This window comes from Catharus ustulatus, chromosome 13 (genome assembly GCF_009819885.2).
Source record: "Catharus ustulatus isolate bCatUst1 chromosome 13, bCatUst1.pri.v2, whole genome shotgun sequence".
NCBI lineage: Eukaryota > Metazoa > Chordata > Aves > Passeriformes > Turdidae > Catharus > Catharus ustulatus.
Genome location: NC_046233.1, coordinates 5,928,127 through 5,948,874, shown reverse-complemented (window position 1 = coordinate 5,948,874; position 20,748 = coordinate 5,928,127). Strand labels below are relative to the sequence as shown.

Here is a 20,748-nt window from a genome sequence, read left to right as displayed (position 1 = left end):
TGACATCCTGAGGCCTCCCTGCCCCTCAGCACATCCTTGCAGCGTTAGGAAGCAGACAGGCATTCCTGTGCCCCTCTCCTGCAGGTTTTCAGCAGTGACACTGGTGGCAGTTCTGCTGGGTGTTATATGAACAAGTGCCCTTTTATTTCACTGGGCAGCCATCTCTGGGCGACACCTCCGCTCACTGAGCGAGGCTTCTCCTCAGGAGCCACAGCTCAGCGTGGACAGGAGAACTGCAGGGATTGGGGGTGGAGGGGGTAATTTATTCCTCTGGAGAGGCCATTTCTGCAGGGTGTCCCTGAGAGGAGGGGACAACTTCCAAACCGCTGGGACAAGGCCCTGCCTGAGGCCCCAAAATGGCGGCTCGCCCGCCGGTGCCGCCGCCTCGTTGCTACGCGACCGGCAGGGCCCGCCTCCCCTGGAGAACTACAACTCCCAAGCACCCCGCTCCGCAGGGACTACAACTCCCGGCGGCTCCCACGCGCCGGAGGCGGCCAGCCCGCACTACATATCCCGGCGGGCGGCGGGGGCGGGGGCCAATCGGCGCTGTTGGTACTGCGGGGTGCGCGGCCGGCGGTGAGCGAGGGAAGCGGCGCGGTGACATTTCCTGCCGGGCCGCCCCCGGAGCCGCTGCCCGAGCGGGGCCCAGGATGGCAGCGCTGGGAGGTCGGTGCGGGGCGAGAGGGGGGGTCCTGGTGAAGGGTATCGGGGCCTGGGTGTTGAGGGGTGTCTGGGGGGGAGTGGCGATGAGGGAGTTCGGGCCTGTGCCGGGGGGGAGCACCGTGTGAGGGAGCTCGGGGTGCTCGGGGTTCCTGGGAGGGGCAGCGGTGCTCGGGTGTGGGAGGTGATGGCTCAGGAGGGCTCTGAGCGGGGCTGTGTGGCACAGTGGCAGTGTGCTGTGTTAGGGTGGAAGGAGCTGTCCCATGAGGGACCCCCCTGCTGTGGGAGGGGGGCGCAGCCGGGAGAGGGGAGCGGGGTTGATGAAAGGCTTCTGTAAAAATGGGTGTGCTCCCTCTCCTCTTTGCCCCTTTGTGTTGCCTAAATTTTGTTGGAAGCACTCTGTTGCAGTCAGCAGCTTTACCTGATTTGCAGCCCTTGCCACCTAATGTTTTTCTTTTGAGTTCTCCTTTGTTGTCGTTGTTGCGTAAAAATTTTGGTGCTATTGCGAAACAGATTTTTGTGCTTGGGCTATTGCTCAATTTTCACTTTGGGATTTACTTCATTAGGCTTATCACATGTTATTTAGCAGCATATGCTCTACTAGATACGTTTCCACGGTGATAGATGAGCTCCTTTGCACCTGAGAAATTTCAAATTATAATCCAGCATTATTTGTAGAGAAAGCACATAACTGTATGTACAAATTCATGTGAGTTTAAGTTTGTTGTCCAGCAGACTTACTGTAGGGCTGTTTCTTTATGAGCCACTGCCCCAACCATTACTTGTGAAAGGCAGGAGCCAGTTCCTGTTTCAATGTGAAGTTAAATATTTACATACAGACTTGTGTAATGGTGGGGTGGGTTGGGGATTTATTTTATTTCTCTGTCCCTTTTCGTTTACAGGCCAGTAAGTGTTGTTTTTCTTGACGTGCTTTCCTCTTTCCCCAGTTGTATGAAGTATTTGTATTGTTTTCCTTAATGGCTATAAACTTTATGGTTTGTAGGGGTATAAACTTTATAGTTGAATGGTAACTGACATGTGCATTGTGAAAAGGGGAGAAAAAAGTATTGACGTATATTTGCTTTCCCTTGACAATATTTGGCTTGCTGTCGATGGATGATGCTGAGGAAGTATGGAATATCAATTTGTGATAATTCTTGGTCATGCATGGGGTTTTGGCACATGTATGAATTTTTTGGAGGTTTTTTTTTTGTTGTTGGTTGTTTTCTGTTAAAAGTTTCAATTTTGCTTTGTAGAACCAAGTCAGTTTTCACAAACACTGAACGGAGTTCCTCCCTCAAACCAAGTCACCAGTGGAATGGACCCCTTCCATGCTTGTAGTATTCTCCAGCAGCTGAAGACCATGTATGATGAAGGACAGCTGACAGACATTGTGGTGGAAGTGGATCATGGGAAAACATTCTCCTGTCATAGGAATGTTCTTGCTGCAATCAGTCCTTATTTCAGGTACAACTGTGCATTGTTCTAGTGATGATCAAAGCAGATAGAATATTGGTATAGGTATGATTTTTAAAAAATTCTTTTAATGAAAATAAGTTCTGTGTATTTATAGATAATACAGTGCACTACCAAGTAAAGATTATTGTTCTCTTAAAGTCAATGAATTATCAGTGTCTGTTTCTCAAAGGAAAGTTTCATGTCACACAACTTTAAACCAAGCAGAACTGCCTCTGGTTCTGAGGGTATGAGATACAATAAGAGCACATTGAAACGACTTGTTTTCTTTTCAAGTTACATATTTTAGCATGCTAGAGTATGCATATGAAATACCTTGTTGGAAGTTGAATGCAAAGACTTGGATATATTAAGAGCTTTCCTTGTAAACTCATTGAATTTTAACCTGGGGTTAGTGAGACAATTAGGCAAGAAGTTCCACTTTTCTTTCAGTAAATGCAGAAATTATCTCAAATTTAGGTACCCCACCAGGAAAGTTTAACACCTGTGATGAATGTGTTTGTGCTGATGGAGGTTCAGACACACTGGGACTAGCTGTACAATGTATTTAATTTTGTGCCTGGGGTTAATTGCAGACAAACTACTGGGTGTTTTTGCTTTGCAGATCGATGTTCACGAGCGGCCTTACCGAGAGCACCCAGAAGGAAGTTCGGATCGTTGGTGTGGAAGCAGAGTCGATGCATTTAGTGTTGAACTATGCATATACCTCCAGAGTAGTGCTGACAGAGGCCAACGTTCAAGCTTTGTTCACTGCAGCCAGTATCTTCCAGATCCCTTCCATACAAGACCAGTGTGCTAAATACATGATCAGTCATTTGGACCCACAGAACTCCATCGGGGTGTTCATCTTTGCTGATCACTATGGCCATCAGGAACTCAAAGACAGGTCACAAGACTACATTCGCAAGAAGTTTCTGAGTGTCACCAAAGAGCAAGAGTTTCTTCAGTTGAGAAAAGACCAACTGATAAGTATCCTCAACAGCGATGATTTAAATGTGGATAAAGAAGAACACGTTTATGAGAGCATTATAAGGTGGTTTGAGCATGAACAAAATAAGAGAGAAGTGCACCTTCCAGAAATATTTGCCAAATGCATCCGTATGCCTCTGCTGGATGAGACGTTTTTAGAGAAAATCCCTCCCGTGTTTGCACAGGCGATGGCCAAAAGCTGTGTACAAAAGGGACAGCCCAGTGCCAACGGCTACACACAACGGCTTGGAATGACCGCTTCCGAAATGATCATATGCTTTGATGCTGCCCACAAACACTCAGGAAAGAAGCAAACAGTGCCTTGTTTAGATTCGGTCACAGGGAGAGTGTTTAAACTATGCAAGCCGCCAAATGACTTGAGGGAGGTGGGAATTCTCGTGTCCCCTGACAATGATATTTACATTGCGGGTGGTTACAGGCCGAGCAGCAGCGAGGTCTCCATCGACCACCGAGCGGAGAGTGATTTTTGGATGTACGATCACTCCGGCAATAGGTGGATTCCCAAGGCTCCTCTGCTGCGGGCCAGGATAGGCTGCAAGTTGGTTCACTGCTGTGGGAAGCTCTATGCCATCGGGGGCAGAGTTTATGAAGGAGACGGGCGGAACTCCCTCAAGTCTGTGGAGTGCTATGACAGCCGGGAGAACTGCTGGACTGCTGTGTGTCCCATGCCGGTAGCTATGGAGTTCCACAGTGCTGTGGAGTATAAGGATAACATCTATGTTCTGCAGGGTAAGGTGGTTTGGCTGCCTCTATGGTGTTCTGCTGTGCATCCTGACTGTGTTTTCTTAAGCTGTTTGGGAAAACCCTTTGGGTGGAGGGTGGGAAGTTGCTGCTTGAATTCTCATGCCCTGGGAATGTGTCGCTAAGTTGTAGTACTGAGTTATTGCAGAGATGACATTTTGGTGGTATTCTGAGTCAGCAATACAGTATTAAATTTAACTCTGAAAATTCTTCATTAAATGTTTACCTGGGTGAAATGTACCAACGTTGAGGAAAAGATACTGTCCTGTGAAAAAGCACTTTGCATTCTGCTTGGCTAAAGCTGTGAAAATTCTTTATTCTTGGTGACTTGTAAATGTTGATTAACAACTTCTAAGTCTTCATTTCCTGCCCTACCCTGCTTTCTGAAGTCATCTCAGAAACTAGAAAGTTTCTGAGGAACTAGTTACCTCTGTTTCTTTAGTCAGTAATTACAGTACTGCCTTTACATTCAGTGCACACTGAAAAATGCTGAGACTGGGGTAAGAGGCCCAAATTAGAAAGAAGAAAGGGGGGAGGTGTCCCAGTTTTGTTTTGCTGAGGGCCACCTCATTAAACACCTGCACAAGTTGGGGACTTGGATGCACACCAGCTGCTTCTTGGGTCACTCCCATACAAAGCTGGACCATGGGGAACAGAAAGGATAGAGAGATCCTTATTATTTACCAGAAGAAATTAACATCATTTCTTGACTTTGCATTTGTGATCTTCCATGTGATTTGAAGTTTTCTTCCATTGTTTCTGTATCATGTTTGACTCTGGTTGGTTGTGGCCTTAAATAGTTCTACTGTGCTAAAAAGTTCTCTAAATCTCTCTCTCTTGAGTCAGATGTCTGCTTTAGGTGGTTAGAAAGGAATGCTGGAAGAATACTGAACTTAACATTTGTTCTTTTAACATTTCTTAGAACTGATGAAAGCTGAATGATGTTATTGTAACCTATAGAATAAGAGTGCACTTTGTTTTTAGCTACACTGATTCTGTGCTTTGGTGCTTTAAGTGACCACTGACTGCTCATATAAAAAAGCTACTTCTGTGCTAACCAGCAAATTCTAAAGAGTAGTATTATGGGTGGCTAGAACAAACCTTGACTGAGTTGTGCTGTAGTACAAAGAGCTTGACTTTCAGTAATTTTTCTAGCTAAAACTCAGAAGTAGTCAATAAGAATCAATGAAAGTGTGAAATCCCTATGGAATGGAAGTGTTAGTCACAGGAGATTGCACTGTGGAACAAAACTTAATAATCCAAATTAATATTAAATAATTAAAATTAATATCTGTAAGACTTAATCTCTTAAACTCTGTTCCACCAATTTCATTGTCACACTTCTGTATTCTTTGTTTTACTTGAGGTGCTTGGTCACACAACAGCTTGGTTAAAATTCCTAAGATATCCATGTTAAATCATATAGGTTTCGAATTATGCTAGTATTTGGCAGATGTCAGGCCTTTCTCCCACTGGACTTTACAAAAGTCAAGGTGGTCTTTATCCATGTTCTTCTCATGAAATGTAAGAGCATGAGTTTTTGGTCATCTGAACTTCCTGTCTCTGCAGTCTGTAGCTGCTGCTCTGTGCACTGAGCACAGAGAGAGGTGTTCTAAAACCTAACCACAGACCTAACTGTGGATCAGTAGCATCATGCAGCTTCTCACCTGGCCTCCTTTAAAGCAAATCAGCCTAAATGTGTAACCACCTGATACCAGTAGCTTCCACATCTGTGTGTAGTACAAGAGAATTCAGGGTTTGAAAGCTGCTAAACCTGAGCAAATAATTGTGAGACTCCCCACCTGCAGATGACACATTGTGAAGATGTTAAAGAGTGAAACAAATGTACTTCAGACATTTCAAGACTGAAATCTTGAAAGGTTTTGTCACAAATTAATAAACATGGTTTAGAAGTAATAAAGGATACCTAGAAACTGTGTGAAATGTGTTTCTGATACGCTTCAGCTGAAACAGAAACTCAATGTAGGTTTTAGTTGTGCTATTATTTTTGTAAAGCAGCAAAGGGAAAGCAGTTGATGGTGCTGGGGTGTTTGTTTTGGGATCCAGGCTCTAGAAAATGTGGTGTTTCTGTCTGTGGAACAACCCGAGAGCTTCATTGCCACAGAACTGTTGGCCTGGAAACAAAGCATGAGCTCCATTTTACCTTTCCCTCTCTCTTTTCAGGGGAGTTTTTCCTTTGCTACGACCCTCAGAAGGATTACTGGGGGTTCCTGACGCCCATGACTGTGCCTAGGATCCAAGGCCTGGCCACAGTGTACAACGACTCCATCTATTACATAGCTGGCACGTGCGGCAACCATCAGCGCATGTTCACCGTCGAGGCCTACGACATCGAGCAGAACAAGTGGACTCGAAAAAAAGACTTCCCCTGCGACCAGTCCATCAACCCATACATAAAACTCGTTCTCCTCAAAAACAAACTCCATCTCTTTGTCAGAGCTACTCAAGTCACTGTTGAAGAGCACGTTTTCAGAACCAGCAGGAAGAATTCACTCTACCAGTACGACGAGGTCACCGACCAATGGCAGAAAGTCTACGAGACTCCAGACAGGCTCTGGGATTTAGGCCGGCATTTTGAATGTGTTGTTGCTAAATTGTATCCACAGTGTCTTCAGAAAGTTATTTAATTTTTTTTTTTTTTTCTCAGTAACAGGCCTTAGTGATTTCAGTGGTAATTTGATGCTAGAGAAAACATGTCTTAAAAGAAAACAAAGAAATTCTGTCAGTATTTATTGTAAGATGAAACAGACAGTTTTTTGTATATGGGGATGGGTGCTCTTTAAAGGTTGCAGTCCGGGGAGGGAATTGTTGGTTCAGTTTCATATTTACTGATATTTTCCTGGGAAATGAGAAGGAGGTTACAAAGTGCAATTATCAGCATTTTTTTTCTGGTAAACACTTAATCATGTCATACTAAAGGTTTTTTTTGTGGTAAAAGCAAATTAAGTGGAAGAGCCAGGATAACTATGCACTACAGTGAAAGGAAATCTAGCATTAATTGTTGAGGATGTCCAAGATGTGTTGAAGTGACTTTTCTTCTTTTTCTTTTTTTGTTTTTTTTTTTAATACGGGTAAAATTTGAGGCAATATCACTAAGTTTTGTTGCTTTTTTTTTTTTTTCTAATATAGATTGAGAGTACATAGAGGAATGGTAAATCTTGATTCATAATGAGCTCTTCTTTTTTGTACTGTTTTTGAAGTCTGCTAATATGTTTGTGATGTTGTTTGTGCACTGCAATTTGGGAGAAAAACTCAAGTCAGAATTGGATTGTGGAGTACCTTTGCCCCGGATGGAGGCCTGTTCATTTTGTTGTACCAGTTCCTGTCTGTGGATTTTTGTTGAGATTGAGCTTAATGATAGTGGGGAAAAAAACCCAACACCTGTTTTTTGCCACATAGGTATAGTGCTGTAAAAACTTTTTTTTTTTTTTTAAACACTGATTAAAACCTTTTTTTTCACCCGTAAAGGGCTTTAACCCAAAATTTGATGGTGCTAGTACATTTTTAATACTTGTTTGTCTGAACTGGGCCAGCCTTGTGCTACTGTTTGAGACAGCCTGTTATTTTCCATGGAGTGTGTGTCTGTCTTCAGGCCCTGTCCTGTCATCAGATTGTCTTTTCTAACATAACATTTTTACTGCAGTGGTGTTCTTGCACAGAATGGTGACAGGATATGGCCTTAATAATACTGATTCTCTTTTTTTTTCTCTTTGTGTGGAGTGTTCATTCTGTCTCCACTACAGTAGTGCTATGTGCAGAGTTGGCATGTGCTCTGGTGATTTGGAAAAGTGTGGTTTTTTGCAAGTTGTTTTTCTTTTCTCTTTGCAGTCAAGCCCCCAACTATCTTCTATTTCCTTCTGATCCATAATGTGAAAAATTGCACTACTGAGCTGTCAGCATTATCCAGTGTGTATGAAAGCAAAATTGACAATAAGCATCCATGGCTTAAATAATCTTTGGGAAAATACAGAATAGGAATATACTGAAACACTTTTCTTTATATATTTAACATTTAACTTATTTTTAAAAAGTAAATTCAAAGTTCAGCCTCTACTTCAGTAGTGAAAATTGGATTTAAAAGGGAAAAGAGGACTCCTAAAACTTGCATCAGCTGTAATTTACCAGGTTTCTTACTACTCTAATTTTGCAGGGTTTTAAGTTATCTTACTCTTTCCTGTTCTTTTCCTGTTGACCTAAGTAAACCAGTTAACTTGACATGGCCCTGGCCATCACTGCCTGAAAGTGCTTACCATTATCTGGCTTAACAGCTGATACTTCAGTCAGCCAAATATTTAGCTCATTGTTTATCCCCCTGGCATGGCTGAGGATTTGGATGATGTTTGTTTACTATGTGGTCTTCCTGATCCCAAATGGAATCTTCCTAATACATGAAAATACTTGCCTGGTTCTATTTATTAATTCTTGCACAAAATGTTTGAGAGGCAAAAACAAATAAAAAAAAAAAAACTGTGAAATGAAAAGCAAAATAAAAATGCCTCTTTGCATTACATACCTCATCTTCCAGAGATTCACCAAACTCTTCTTCCAATGCGAGCACCTGCATTTTGTTTTTCTTCCTGAATTTGGCAATTCTCGCTGAGACTGCATTTTCCTACAGTGTTGAGGTGTATTGCTTCTTTGTTTCGTTTGATCTATGTGCATAGCCAAGAAGAAGGGGTTTTCTGAAAAGTACAACTAATTAAATTAATTAATGATCCTTAGTCCTTGGCTAGCTCTCTTTGTGCTGTTGTAGGCCTCTAGCTGCAAGCTTTCTGAAGCACCCTCCCTAACAGTGTTGCATTTGTGTGTAAGACCCTTTCTTTTTTTTTTTTTTTTTGCAAAGTGTTATGTAACTTTTCCCTTGTTTCTTTGTTTCTTTTTTTTTTTTTGAGCTTGGTTGAATATTTACAAGATTTCTTGCTGCTTTTTGACAATCTATATTTATTTAGTAGAACAAATTTCAATATATTACTTGAAACTATGAAATAGGATTGAGTTAGCAGTTGACTGGTCATGTGATGTATAGAAGTACAATATGCTGTGGTTCATTCTGCAGTAGGTTTGTTAATTTTGTTTATCTGCACTAAAGTACGAAGATCTCCATTCTGTTTAACCATTCAAACTGAGGGTGTGATCCAAGTCTGTCATGTGTTGAAAGCTAAATCCTGGAACTTGCTGTGGGAGTAGAATATACTAAATCTTTTGCATGAGGAGTTTGTTGAGACAGTAAATGTAGCTGTGACATTTTGCCAATTCTTAAATGCTTCTACGTTATGCTGAAAGTCAGATTCCTGGTAATGTTTTGCTTTAGAGTCAGGCTTAAGTAAACTTGCACAGCACAAAAAAAAAATAATTGCACCAAAGGTACTGATAATATTTGAACAGTAATCTGTACATTTTGCTCATTTGGAATTGTTTTTCATTCGTTTATTTCCCTTTATGAAATGAATTTCTAGTGTTGTAAGAACTTAGGTGAGTGTAAATCTCTTCCAAAATTATTAGTTACTGTAGAAGGAAACATTTTGTAATTTCCACTTGCTTCCATCAATGAAATTTAGAATAACTCAAAGCAGTTTTGGTGCACCAGACATGCAGTGTGTGTATGTTCTACAAGAGATCCAAGAGCTCCCTGGTTGCGAGGCTGTTGAGAAGTGGCATCCAACATTCAGTGCTCAGGTATGTTAGTAAGAAGTACTGTAGTCCTATGAGGGCAAATGTGTGGATTTTTAAACATTTTGCCATAATTGCACAATTTTGCATTTTTACTTAATGTCATGTTATGTTTCTTAAAATAAACCTATTGTTGAAATACAGTGGAGTTCAACTGTTTTTGTGACAAATCTGTGTGTGTTTTAGTAAATTTCTGAAAATTAATCTGATGTATTTTTGTTCAGTTCTTTTATTTCTGCACTTTTTCCTCACCTGTGTGTAATGTCTTTTTTTTTTTTAAGGTGGAAGGTGCTTTGTTCTTTTGTCTCATTCCTGTTCAGGTGTCACTTCTCATTTGTTTACACCCAGGTGACGTGGTCTTTCCCTTCCCTTTCTCCTTGCCTTTTTCTGCAGCTGGCATCCCAGCAGGAGTGTCCAGTGGGGTTTTCCAGCCTGAGAACTCTCTATGGGAAAGCCCCAGCCCCCTTCACACTGAATTCCCCAGCACCCTTGCTGCAGAGCTCAGCACTAGAGGCCCCTGCCTTTTAGAGCAAAGCTCCAGCACTACTTGTGGCTTCTGCTGCAGCGATGGTGCTTAGCAGAGCTGCTTGAACATTCCAGTTGTTTGAGAGCTTTTGTTCCCTTCCAGAGATTGTCATGGCAGCCTGGGAAAGCACCATGGAATTCTCTTGTTTGGAACAGTGCTGAGGTTGCAGGCTCTGCAGGCAGTGTCTGTGCACAGTGCCAGGGCTCTGATCTCGCTGTGGCTGCAGAGCTGTGCTGGGGTGCTGCTGTGGAGAGCTGTGCTTTTTGGGAAAGAGACCGGGAAGGCAACACTTGGAATGTATCAAAGTCTGAATTGGGGTGGGTGATGAGTGAGCCCAGACTTAGGGGCTCTGTTCACAGGGCAGTCTGGCTGTGCCCTGCTGTGGGTGTTTGCTGCAGCCACCTGAGCACCAGAGGATGAGGGTTTCCCCAGGCAGCCTCTTGAGAGATCTTGAAACAGGCCCTGCAGGGAACAGGGCTCCAAGAGAGCAGGTTGATATTAAAGGATCACTTCCTTCAGGGTCTAAAATGATGTGACTTGATGAACAAGAAATTGGGTAAAAGATTCAAAAAGGATTTCAGTTCCTGCATAAGCAGGAGATGGAAGCAGGGTCAGAACAAGAAAGGGACAGCAGTGTTTCAACCGTGCTCTTTGATTCCCTAATTTCTGCTGTCATGGCCAAGAACATGGATTGTCCCCCAGTGCCCCAAGTTCCTGTGCAGCTCTTGTGAAATCCTTTCAATGCTGGCTTGTGTTACAATGCCAGTGCTATAACAGAAGAGGATGAGATCATTTTGCAAGGTCAGGTTAACCTGCTCAGGTGCAAGGAGGGTGCGCAGCTAACTGAGGGAGCTGGGGAGCTACAGGTTTGCAAGTGATTATACTCTTTTAAGTGTCTAAGGATTTTCCTTCTTTGGATACTGAAATAAATTCCAATGTATTTTTTTGAAGAGAGAAGTAGCTGAGCCCTCGAGAGAGTCTTTCCCTCTACAGGTTGTGGATGGAATTATTTGCTGTGCATGCTTTTCCTTTCAGACATCATTTTGAAAATGAGTCATGTTATTTTGGAAGTGTCTGCTGAAGGACAGGAACACACAAACCCCTCCATAGCTCCTAAAACAAAGCAGCATCACTTAAATGAAGTTTTGCACTGTGCTTGTGCCCCAGAGCTGTACAGTGCATGCTGCAGGTGGGGGAGTATCTCACAGCTTGGCACTCGTGTGCAGCCAATAGGTGGGGAAACAACCATCCAGCTGCTGCTTTCTCCTTATCTCTTTGCACATGTTCTCTCCTCTGGGCCTCCAAGATGGAAGAGTGGGACCAACAAAGCTGGAACCTCCCCCATTTCTTAATATCTCACTAAGGTCTCCATGCCTCACTGCTGGTTTTTGTGTTTTACAAAATAATAATGCAAATTTCCACTGCAAGAAGCAGGTATTTATTAACTTTTACAAAGATTATGTGATCAAGTTGCTTAACAAGTAAGAGCAGCAAAACCAACTGATTTCTAACATCCCTCCAAGAGGAATTTTTGAATTGCAACAAAGGTGTTTGTCAGCTTTCCTTTTTAGAAGGTGCTGATGGGGGGGGTCGCTTGGATTTTAACCAATCAGTAGGACACAAATACCTGTATCTTTGAAAGCTTTTGCTCTCTAACAAATACAGTTTAAAGCAGCCCCCACCTGAGGAGTTGGGGGGTGGTGAGCAGACAGTGAGAGTGATCGAGCACATACACAAAACCTCATGGAAAAAATGCTAAAAATCCTCACTTGGAGAAATTTGGCTGGGTTTGGCTGTTTTTGAAGGACTAGGTGAATTGCTGCATGTCACAAGCTTTGAGTGAAGAAGGCCTAGATCTGCCTGAAGAGGAACAAAAGGGAAACAGATAAAGCATCATGCCCCACTCTTTGTGGGTGATGGGGAGACCTTCCCGGCATGGAACGGCCTCTGTGTAATTCACACAAGTGTGTCACCCTTTCCCCTCTGCCCTCCTTTCTCTGGCTGTGAGCCTGGTCCCAAAGCCACCCCAGGCTAACAGGACTGGAGGTTGTGCCCAAAATAACCTCAAGCTGCTGTCTTTTAACAGGTCAGCTCCACAATTTACACATGGTATGTGCTTATTTAGACCTTTAAGTGTCACTGAGTGCTGGCAGTGATAACATACCTGTAAAACATCAACCAAAATGGTACCAAAGGTACCTATTTTAAGGAATGCTCTCTGTGTTCCCATGTCTCCTTAGATCTGCATGTGACCTCTGCTCTGCAGTCCTCACTGTCACACAAAACTATCAATGTCCAGTCCAAGTGTAAGAACTGTATGCTCACTTTGTGCCAGATTTGATCCTTTTATTTAATGATGCATATCTAACTTTTTATTATATATAAACTCAGTTCTAAATTTCATTAGATTAATTATTTTGAAGTCAAGATGGTATGTGGCACATCAATTGCAGAAAGAGATTTGCAGATAAATTCTGAATTACCTTAAACCTTCTCGTTTGATTCAGTTCATATTCCTTCAGTAACAGATTTCTTTATAGATTCTGAAGAGTTCAGGGCCAGGAATATTTGATGAATAGCAAATTAACTTTCTCCAACAGCCAATAAATTAAGTACTGAAATTGTCTTTACTCTGCAAATTTACATTTTATTTTTCTTAAGTAAAAGTTATACCACATTTTATATCAAAATTGGTATATGGAGAGCCAGTGTTAAGAAGAAAGACCCATTGGATTAGTCATTCAAATTTCAATTTTTCATAGGCCAGTGAAATAGTAAAGGAGAGTTTCTGCTGCTTTTGTCTGTCTCAGCCACAAGGGAGGTGTCCAAGATTTTCCAAAGTGATTTTGAAGAGCAGTCTCAATAGCATGAATTGCTTTTGTGTCTGAAGGGCACTAGAAATGGTCACAGCCCAGTAACTATCAGCAAAAACCTTTATAAATTAGGTAATTGCTGTTAACCCAGAGATGGAAGGGGGGCCAATATCTAACAAAGGCTAATCCATGTTTCGATTTGGTCAAGCACCAGTCTAATGTGGCTCAGTGCCAAGGGAGCTGTGAAGTATCCACAAGCAAAACAGAAAGTACAACTTTGGAAGTGTAGAAGCTAATTTCTTCTGAAATGCTAAAGGAGTTTCACCTCTTGCAATGCCATCCTTTTTCACAGTAGCATTCTTCCAACACTACACCTTTAGGAATAAATGTCTGCCATGGTCTCTAGGTCTGGTGTGGTTGCATTCTCCTGCTGCCCTCCCATGGGGTGCAGCACAGAGGGCCACATGCACCTCCAACACTCTGAAATGAATCCCCACAGCATCTGTAACTGCCTTTAAGGATTCACTCATTTTAGAAGGAAAAGCAGCAGATAAGCTTGTTATATTTCTGGCTGTAAAACATTTTTAGAGAGAATAACTGGTAGGAGCCATGACTGGTGATGCAGAAAGAGCTGGACCACAGGATCAATGAGCCCAAGGAACGTGGGAGAGAGAATTGGAATTCTCTCCCTGACTCTGAACTAATGGTGGGTGCCTGGGGAGACAAGCATGGAGCTGCCTGTCAATACTCCCCAAGCTCCAGCAATTTGCCATCTGCAATGCCAGAGGTGACATCTCTGTGTTTAATAGCCCTCCATGGATTTCCTCCCAGAATTTATCTTGCTGTCTTTTGACCCCTGGGGACTTTTTTATCAAACTGTTACAACGGCCTGGTAGAAAATCTTTTTAAATGGGAGATGGGTATTGTGGGTTCTGTGTTGTGAGAAGAACATCTGAGCTGGCTGGGAGAGCAGCATTTGCAGCCTTTTGTGATAATGCAAACTGGGAACTTGTGTGTGGGTTTGGGCATTTATTGTGTCCTTGCAAGGAAGATATTTCTACTGGGGCCATGTGGAAGAGTGTGGATAACTGCATGTGGCTGCAAGGCAGGAATTATTTGCTACAGGAGATGCTGACTGGCAAAGTTAACTTGTGTGTATAATTTTTCTGTCTTCATTTACCTTTCTGGTGAATTTTCTACTCAGATTGGATGAAAACATTTCCCTGGCCCGCCCACAATCTGTTTTTTCCCCTATGGTTTTTGTGCTTCAGTAGTGCATTGCAGCGTTGGGATTATAAACACGGCAGGGGAATGTTTTAAATCCCCCAAATGGGGATTTGCAACATTAGCCTGGTGGAAAAATTCCTACTGAAATTGGGTTACATTAACCTTTACAAAGCATGGACTCACACTGTGGACATTGCTCATTTAATAGTTCAAGTCAACCGTGTGGTTACTGGTAAAAAATTCAGGAATTTTCTGTATCTTCTCCCCTCACTCCAGGGTGTCATTTGCCCCTTGATAAGTGTTGCTTATCAACTCCTTCATTTCTTGGGTGATCAAAAGCAATGTGATGCAGGATTTTGGGTGACCTAGGGGAACTTCAGGCAGAAGGGTAAAATTGCTTTGAGCAGGATGGGCAACCACCTCCATATGCAAATTTCCCTGGACAAGAATGGGAGCAGAGCCTGCAAAAATACATTGTAAAGAAAGAATCAGTTAATATGTACAAGGAAAAGCCACATCTGACAAATAATTTATCAACATCCCCAGGGAGCTGAGACATGCCAGCAATCCATGAGACGTGGTAGCCTTTGGGTCTAACTGGGTGTTCCAAGTGAGAATAGAGCCTCTGATGTCAACCTTTAATCCCAGCTCCATCTGGGGTGGGGGACAAGGTCAGCAGAGGGGTTTAAAAGCGAGCAGGTTGCTCCTGGTGGAGGCAGCAGCATTGCCAAGGGACGGGAGTGTGAGCAGTGCCTGCCTCGGCCGGACAGGGAGCAGCCATCAGACACTGCTCAGTGAGTGTTTGGGGGTGGTGGATGCTTGGCTTCAGGGAATCTTGGCCCCACAGAGCCCTTGGGTCAGCAGGTGAAGCTTTGTTAAACTCTGGTTTGATTTTTCATGGTGCTCTCATTTTGCAAAAAAAACAAAAAACCAGCCCTAACCAAAATAAGCAAGTGGTGTAGAAAAATAATTGTACAACCCAAGAATAGTCCCCAGTTACAGAATGAAAATTGTGATTATATGGGTTGGTTCCTAAAGACAGCAGTTCAGTAAATCAAGGAAAGAAGATGGTAAATGTCAGCTGGACTGAGATGGAAGGGCCTTGATGGTGCAAGAGAGCTGGAATTCCTTTATTTCCATGTTGGCATTAATAGCCACAGAGAGATTCCTGGGTGGGATTGAAGAATAGTGGAGAAAAGATCCAGAACACCTGTCTAAAGAATAAGTCTCAATAAGTAAACAGAAATTAATCAGGAAGGTTACAGGAGTGATAAGTGGAGAAATGGGACATCCAGACTTTTTTAACATCACAGAAAGGAAATAGGGTGAAATGAGAGAGCTCACAAGTGAATCTGCACCAGATAAAGACAACTCTCACTTTAAAATGACGAAGCTCTGGTTAAGAGGGTGCTAACAGGAGGGGCAATGCCCTGAGAATGGTCCTGGGCTCTCCTTAGTGCCCAGGGAAATGAGGGGAGCTGGGACTGCATCACATCACTGTCTGCTGATTGCTCAGGCTATCCAACTCTCTAAAAATAATCCCAAATTTTATAATCCTGAAGTTGACTTCCCCTAAATCTTCCTCTGAAAGCCTTGTTTTACACTTGGGGAAGTATGGAGTCAGGTGTGATTTTTATTTTTGACTGTACAGTAAATTTTCATTTAACTTTGCTTCCTCTCTTTGGTTTTCTGTATTAATTTGCTTTGATATAGAAAAGCTGGACAATGATCTGATACCATAATCTGATTTTATGCTAATGTCTTCTCAATATATCTCATTAAACAAAAAATCTAATTCAATGTACAAATGTATTCATCACATAAGACTGCTAAAGTTGGTGTATAATTGGTCATAGTTTTAGAATTGGTGATAATAAAATATATCCTTTCTTTTAAATCCCATATATAAAGGTCAGGCTCAATCTTTTTAAACTTTTCAAACTACCAAAAAATTTTGAATTTGAGAGCCCTGAAAATTTTGCATATCCTAAATTTTGGTAGATTGTGAATACCAAACATAATGTTAAATAAGGAAATGTGTGCTCACTCTAACCACCCCTTGATCAGTTTTATTTTGCCTAATTTCAGAACCCCTTGTATATGTCAATATTTCTGGGAGCTTGGTATTCTCCACAATATTTGAATGGCCTAAACTGGGTAGAATAGCCATAAATGAAAGAAGCAGTGCAATGAAATGCAATTTGATGAGTTATAAGATCTCTTAAACATCAACAGACAGGCATTCCAACATCACCACTATTACTTTTTAACTTGGGTTTTCCTTTTAAAATCTCATGCTACAGTAATGAAGTAGAGTTAATGCAATTCTAAAAGAAAATTATTTCTGTTTATGGAAAGGTTTCGATGATGGGATAGAACAGACTCTGCATCAGACTGTTCAGTATACTGTAGATACCTGTAGGGGGAAAAAAACATTTCATGAATATCTATCAGACCACTTTATTACCTAATATCAGAGCAAGAGCAACTTTGCAAGTACAATCTTCCTTGATCCTGAAATTAAAACATAGAGTAACAGGGCATTTTCCTTGTTATTTATCTTTTTTTGTAAAAGACTTAGTTGGTCATCCCTTGATATAACAAGGAAATCTCAGGAAACCCAACAACCTGCTATCCTGGATATTATCCAGATACAAATTAGAGTTCTTAAAGACTGGATTTATTAATTATTAGCATTTTGGGCTGATAATTTTTCCGGTTACAGTCAAGTTCATCTCGTGTTCCAGTGAAATCCTCGGAAAGGGTTGGAGCTGGATGATCCTTAAGGTCCTTTCCAAGCAAACCATTCTGTGATCGTGTGTAAATGGCAGTGAGCCCTCTCAGGGGATCAAAGCTGGGAGCTTGTGGGGAAATCTTTGCCCTGGCAGATTGGGTCTGGCCAAGACTCCTCACCTCAGAGGGTGTGAGTGGATGCCCAGGGATGAGGGTGAGGATGGAGCAGGAGTGTGGTGAATCTCCTCCAGTGTAACCTCTCACCCTTTGAGGACCCCCAGAACCAGCAGTGATGCCTCTAGAGCTCTGAACATATATTACAGAAATTTCTTTAACTTACATACATTTCCTCCAAGTAAAAATAAATGAAGATGAAAGAAAAAGACAGTGAAGAAGAACAACAAAAACAAATCAGTGATTATCTTTCAGGACAGCACTGAAAGTTTTCAGTGGAGGTCTGACTATTCCAAAACTCATCCCCACTCTATATCTGAAAGATTCACAGAAAAGACATTTATGTTTTACTTATTTTTCTTTTTATCCTCCTCTTATTTTAATGACCTGGGAAAATGGGAAGAATGCAAATGAGTGAATGCCCTCTTTGATCTGTGTTGTTCCTGAGCATAATCTGGTAACCTGGCAGGCAGCAGGCACGAGTGGAATTGCTGCCCATAAGTAGGAAGGAACTTCAGCCCCTTTGCAAGCAGTTTCTCAGTTTGGTTGTTGGTTTGAGGGAAGCAACAGCCAAAAGAGCCCTGTCCCCCTGCAGAACAGGGGAGCTGGGCCCTCTGTGGGGCTGTTCACCTGCTGCCTACATCATGGGGATCATTCTTTTAAGCAGGAATAACCTGGAATCATGAGGACTTCTACCCACATCTGAAAATCTACTCAATGAAGGATTAACCCCAGAACAGGTACAGCCACAGCACTGGGTTATCTTCAGAGGGACTGTGACAGGAACAATCTCCAGAAGGCATCTCCCAAGGTGGGACACAAGCTGGATGTGGCAGAGAGCAGAAAGTGGAGGCACTGAATTCATCTGGGACTGAGGTCTGTTCCTGGACATGGAGGCCACAGGAGAATTTTGAGGGTATGTATTTGAAACAGAGCTGGACAGGGTTGTTGGAGAGGGAAGGGCGATCTGGGTTGTGTTAGAATTGAACAACAGAACTGTTAAAAGGCAGCAAAAGGATTAAGGCTTCAAAAGTGGGTGATTCTCTGTATATTTAAATTATTTTAATTTGCTTGAAAATGATGCCTGACCACAGGTTGTGAAAATTCTGTACAACACACATCTCCTCTGCTCTGCAGGACACCAGGAAGCAGGGTTGGCTCTGGAATCTGCCCTGACCATGGCTCCTCCACTCCTGTCAGACCTGGGCTATGTCCCCCCTGATGGTGGATGGGGCTGGGCAGTGGTGTTTGGAGCCTCCATCTCTATTGGCTTTGCATTCACCTTTCCCAAAGCTTTCACAATCTACTTCAAAGAGATCCAGGGTGTTTTTGGCATCTCCTACAGCCAGCTTGCCTGGACAACATCCATCATGTGTGCTACCACCTATGGAGGGGGTAAGTGAAGCAAGGCTCTGTCTTCCTCTGGAAAGAGATCTGATCTCTACACCAAAAAAGGCAGAATGTATTTATTTGAGAAAGTTCCTGGAAAGTGCTAACTCTAAGCCTGGCCCTGTGTTTTCTGGTGATATATATTGGCAAAACTGAGAAAACCAGTAGTGCTGAGTTTTTTATTGCCAACATACATGAAGTAATCTGTTATTATTTCATCAGAAATCTTGCTATGTGTGGGTGAGTGGAGGCTTGGAATTATTTGGGTCTGGGCAGTTATTTCAGTATACATTGTCTTTTGTTCTGTTCTTCTTCCTGTCTTTCCTTTTGAAACAAAAATGTGTGACTTGTTCTCATGATTGCAGAGAAGACACTGAAACTCAAACCCCAAGTTTTGCTGATGTACAGACATGGAATATGTGCACAAATATATTGAAACAGCATTGAAATATGTTTTTCCTTAAATCTGTTGCTAAAATCTTGCTTCAAATAAGTAAGGGATGATGTTTTAGACTTTTCTCTGCACAATCTTTTTAAAAGAAAAAAATATATTCACTGGTTTCTTCTAATTAAAATGTTCACTGGGTATCTGTACCTTGGCTGCAAAACTTGCTGTTGTGGGAATGTATCTACTGCTCTCATCATGAAATCACCAACTGGATGTTCCCAAGGGATGTTTCCAGGTTATAAATCCGCCCAGCTGGTTAATCTTGCTGTTAATGGTTAGTAAAGATCATCTGGTTTAGGCTGCTGATGCCTGTGAGGTGCAGCTGCTGGCAGTAATTCCTGGGCTCTTAGCAGATCCTGGCGGTTCTTAGCTGGTTTTGCAGGGGTGAAAGGTAAAAGGATTAACACTTAACTCCACAAGAATATCCACCCAAGTGTGAGTAGCCTCACACCTACCCAAACCTGTATTCTTCCTAAAACAAGTCACTATTTGTTATTACAAACAATTTTATAGATGGAGGGATCTTCTTGGTGGCCTCTCCCTTCAGGACAGGTGGTTTGGAGGTTCCTGGGTCACTCATTGCAAAGATCAGGGGTGCTCCCTGTGCACAGAAGGCTCACACACTCGTGTACTTTAGGAACTGGTTTGACATAGCAATTAAAACAAGAGCTGGTGTGGGGATGGATTAAGGTGAAAGGAGATGTACGTGAGCAGAGAGGTGTGAGGGATGAGCTGCTTACACAAAGAGCTTTTCAGGTCTGGCTGGAGTGGCTCAGACTGCCAGGGAGGCAGATTCCCTGGGCTCTTTGGGCTGTGCTCTCTGCTGCAGATGGACAGAAGGGTTCACTTCCAGGGGGAATAAATCAGCAGCTCTACTGAACACTGATTTCCCCTAAAAACAATGGCTGTGTATGCTCTGGCTGCTGTTTGGCTCTGGTGGTTTTGTGTCAGGAGCTGAGAAGGGCTGACAGAGTCAGAGCAAGAGACTGAACAGAGATTGTTTCAGAGGGTTCATTTCCTTAGGGTGGCTGTGCAGGGCCCTCTGCAAGCTGGGTGTCTGAAAATGAGCACCAGACATTGCACATCTCAGAGTGGTTGGGATTTCTGGCTTTTTATTCTCCCCATTCCCTGAGCGAGGGCCCTTGACATCTGGATGGAAACAGAGACAAGGACAGCAAGGGAGCTGCTGGGTGTGGTATTGATGGGGGAAGAAGCCATTTCAGTATCAGAATTGTGGTTTTCATCACTATCTTCCCATCTTTAAATGCAGACTTTTATGACACCATCTTGCTGCAGAGCTGTTATTATAAACTGCAGCTGTGTGTGCCAGTGCCTGACTTTTCCAGATGCCACCTTGTAACAACGGGAGGGTGCAGCACAAGCAGGAAAATACGAGATGCTGTGAAGCAAGTTGGTTTTTCCTCTTCAGCATTGCATTTATATTCACCAAGAACTCAGTGCTGGTAGGGGGGTCCTGTCCCTTTCCCAAACTTCTGTGTTCATTGCTCCAAGAGCACCTTTCCTCTCTGGGGGTCTGTCCCCCAGACAGTACCTGCTGCTTTCACCTCACTCAGCTTTTAAATCCCTGCAGCCTCTGAAATAGGTCTTGGGAAAACATAAATCTGAGGAAAAATCCCTGTGTACTCTTCTAGAATTAAGGAAGATCAAGTGTCTCATCTGTTTTTGCACATGATTCATAATTCTAAACATTTCCCTGTCATGTTCTCATCTTTCAGTTTTGCTGCCAGTAACTGGTGTTGACATCTCCATAGATCTGAAAGCAGCAGCATGCTAATAGTAATAGAAGAGGGAATGGCAATAATAACAGATTTAGGAGCTTAATCTTGGGGAATAAATACCTTTGAGTGCATAAGTAATTG

At 42.6% G+C, this 20,748-nt stretch overlaps 2 protein-coding genes across 2 annotated transcripts in view; both read left to right on the top strand.

The window, feature by feature from the left end:
* Window positions 1–584: 584 nt before the first annotated feature.
* On the top strand, window positions 585–9,701 carry KBTBD8 (kelch repeat and BTB domain containing 8). The gene is made up of 4 exons (XM_033071964.1): window positions 585–666; window positions 1,917–2,127; window positions 2,741–3,855; window positions 6,052–9,701. The coding sequence occupies exons 1-4, from the start codon at window positions 651–653 to the stop codon at window positions 6,513–6,515; spliced, it is 1,806 nt and encodes a 601-aa protein (XP_032927855.1). The 5' UTR covers window positions 585–650; the 3' UTR covers window positions 6,516–9,701.
* Window positions 9,702–17,567: 7,866 nt separating this feature from the next.
* The window catches only part of LOC117002484 (monocarboxylate transporter 2-like), a 34,681-nt gene continuing 31,500 nt past the window's right edge, over window positions 17,568–20,748 (top strand). The window contains exons 1-2 of the mRNA XM_033071646.1: window positions 17,568–17,947; window positions 18,169–18,426. Of these exons, the coding sequence (XP_032927537.1) occupies window positions 18,210–18,426 (217 nt within the window). The 5' untranslated portion in view covers window positions 17,568–17,947; window positions 18,169–18,209. The remainder of the gene's footprint in view (window positions 17,948–18,168; window positions 18,427–20,748) is intronic.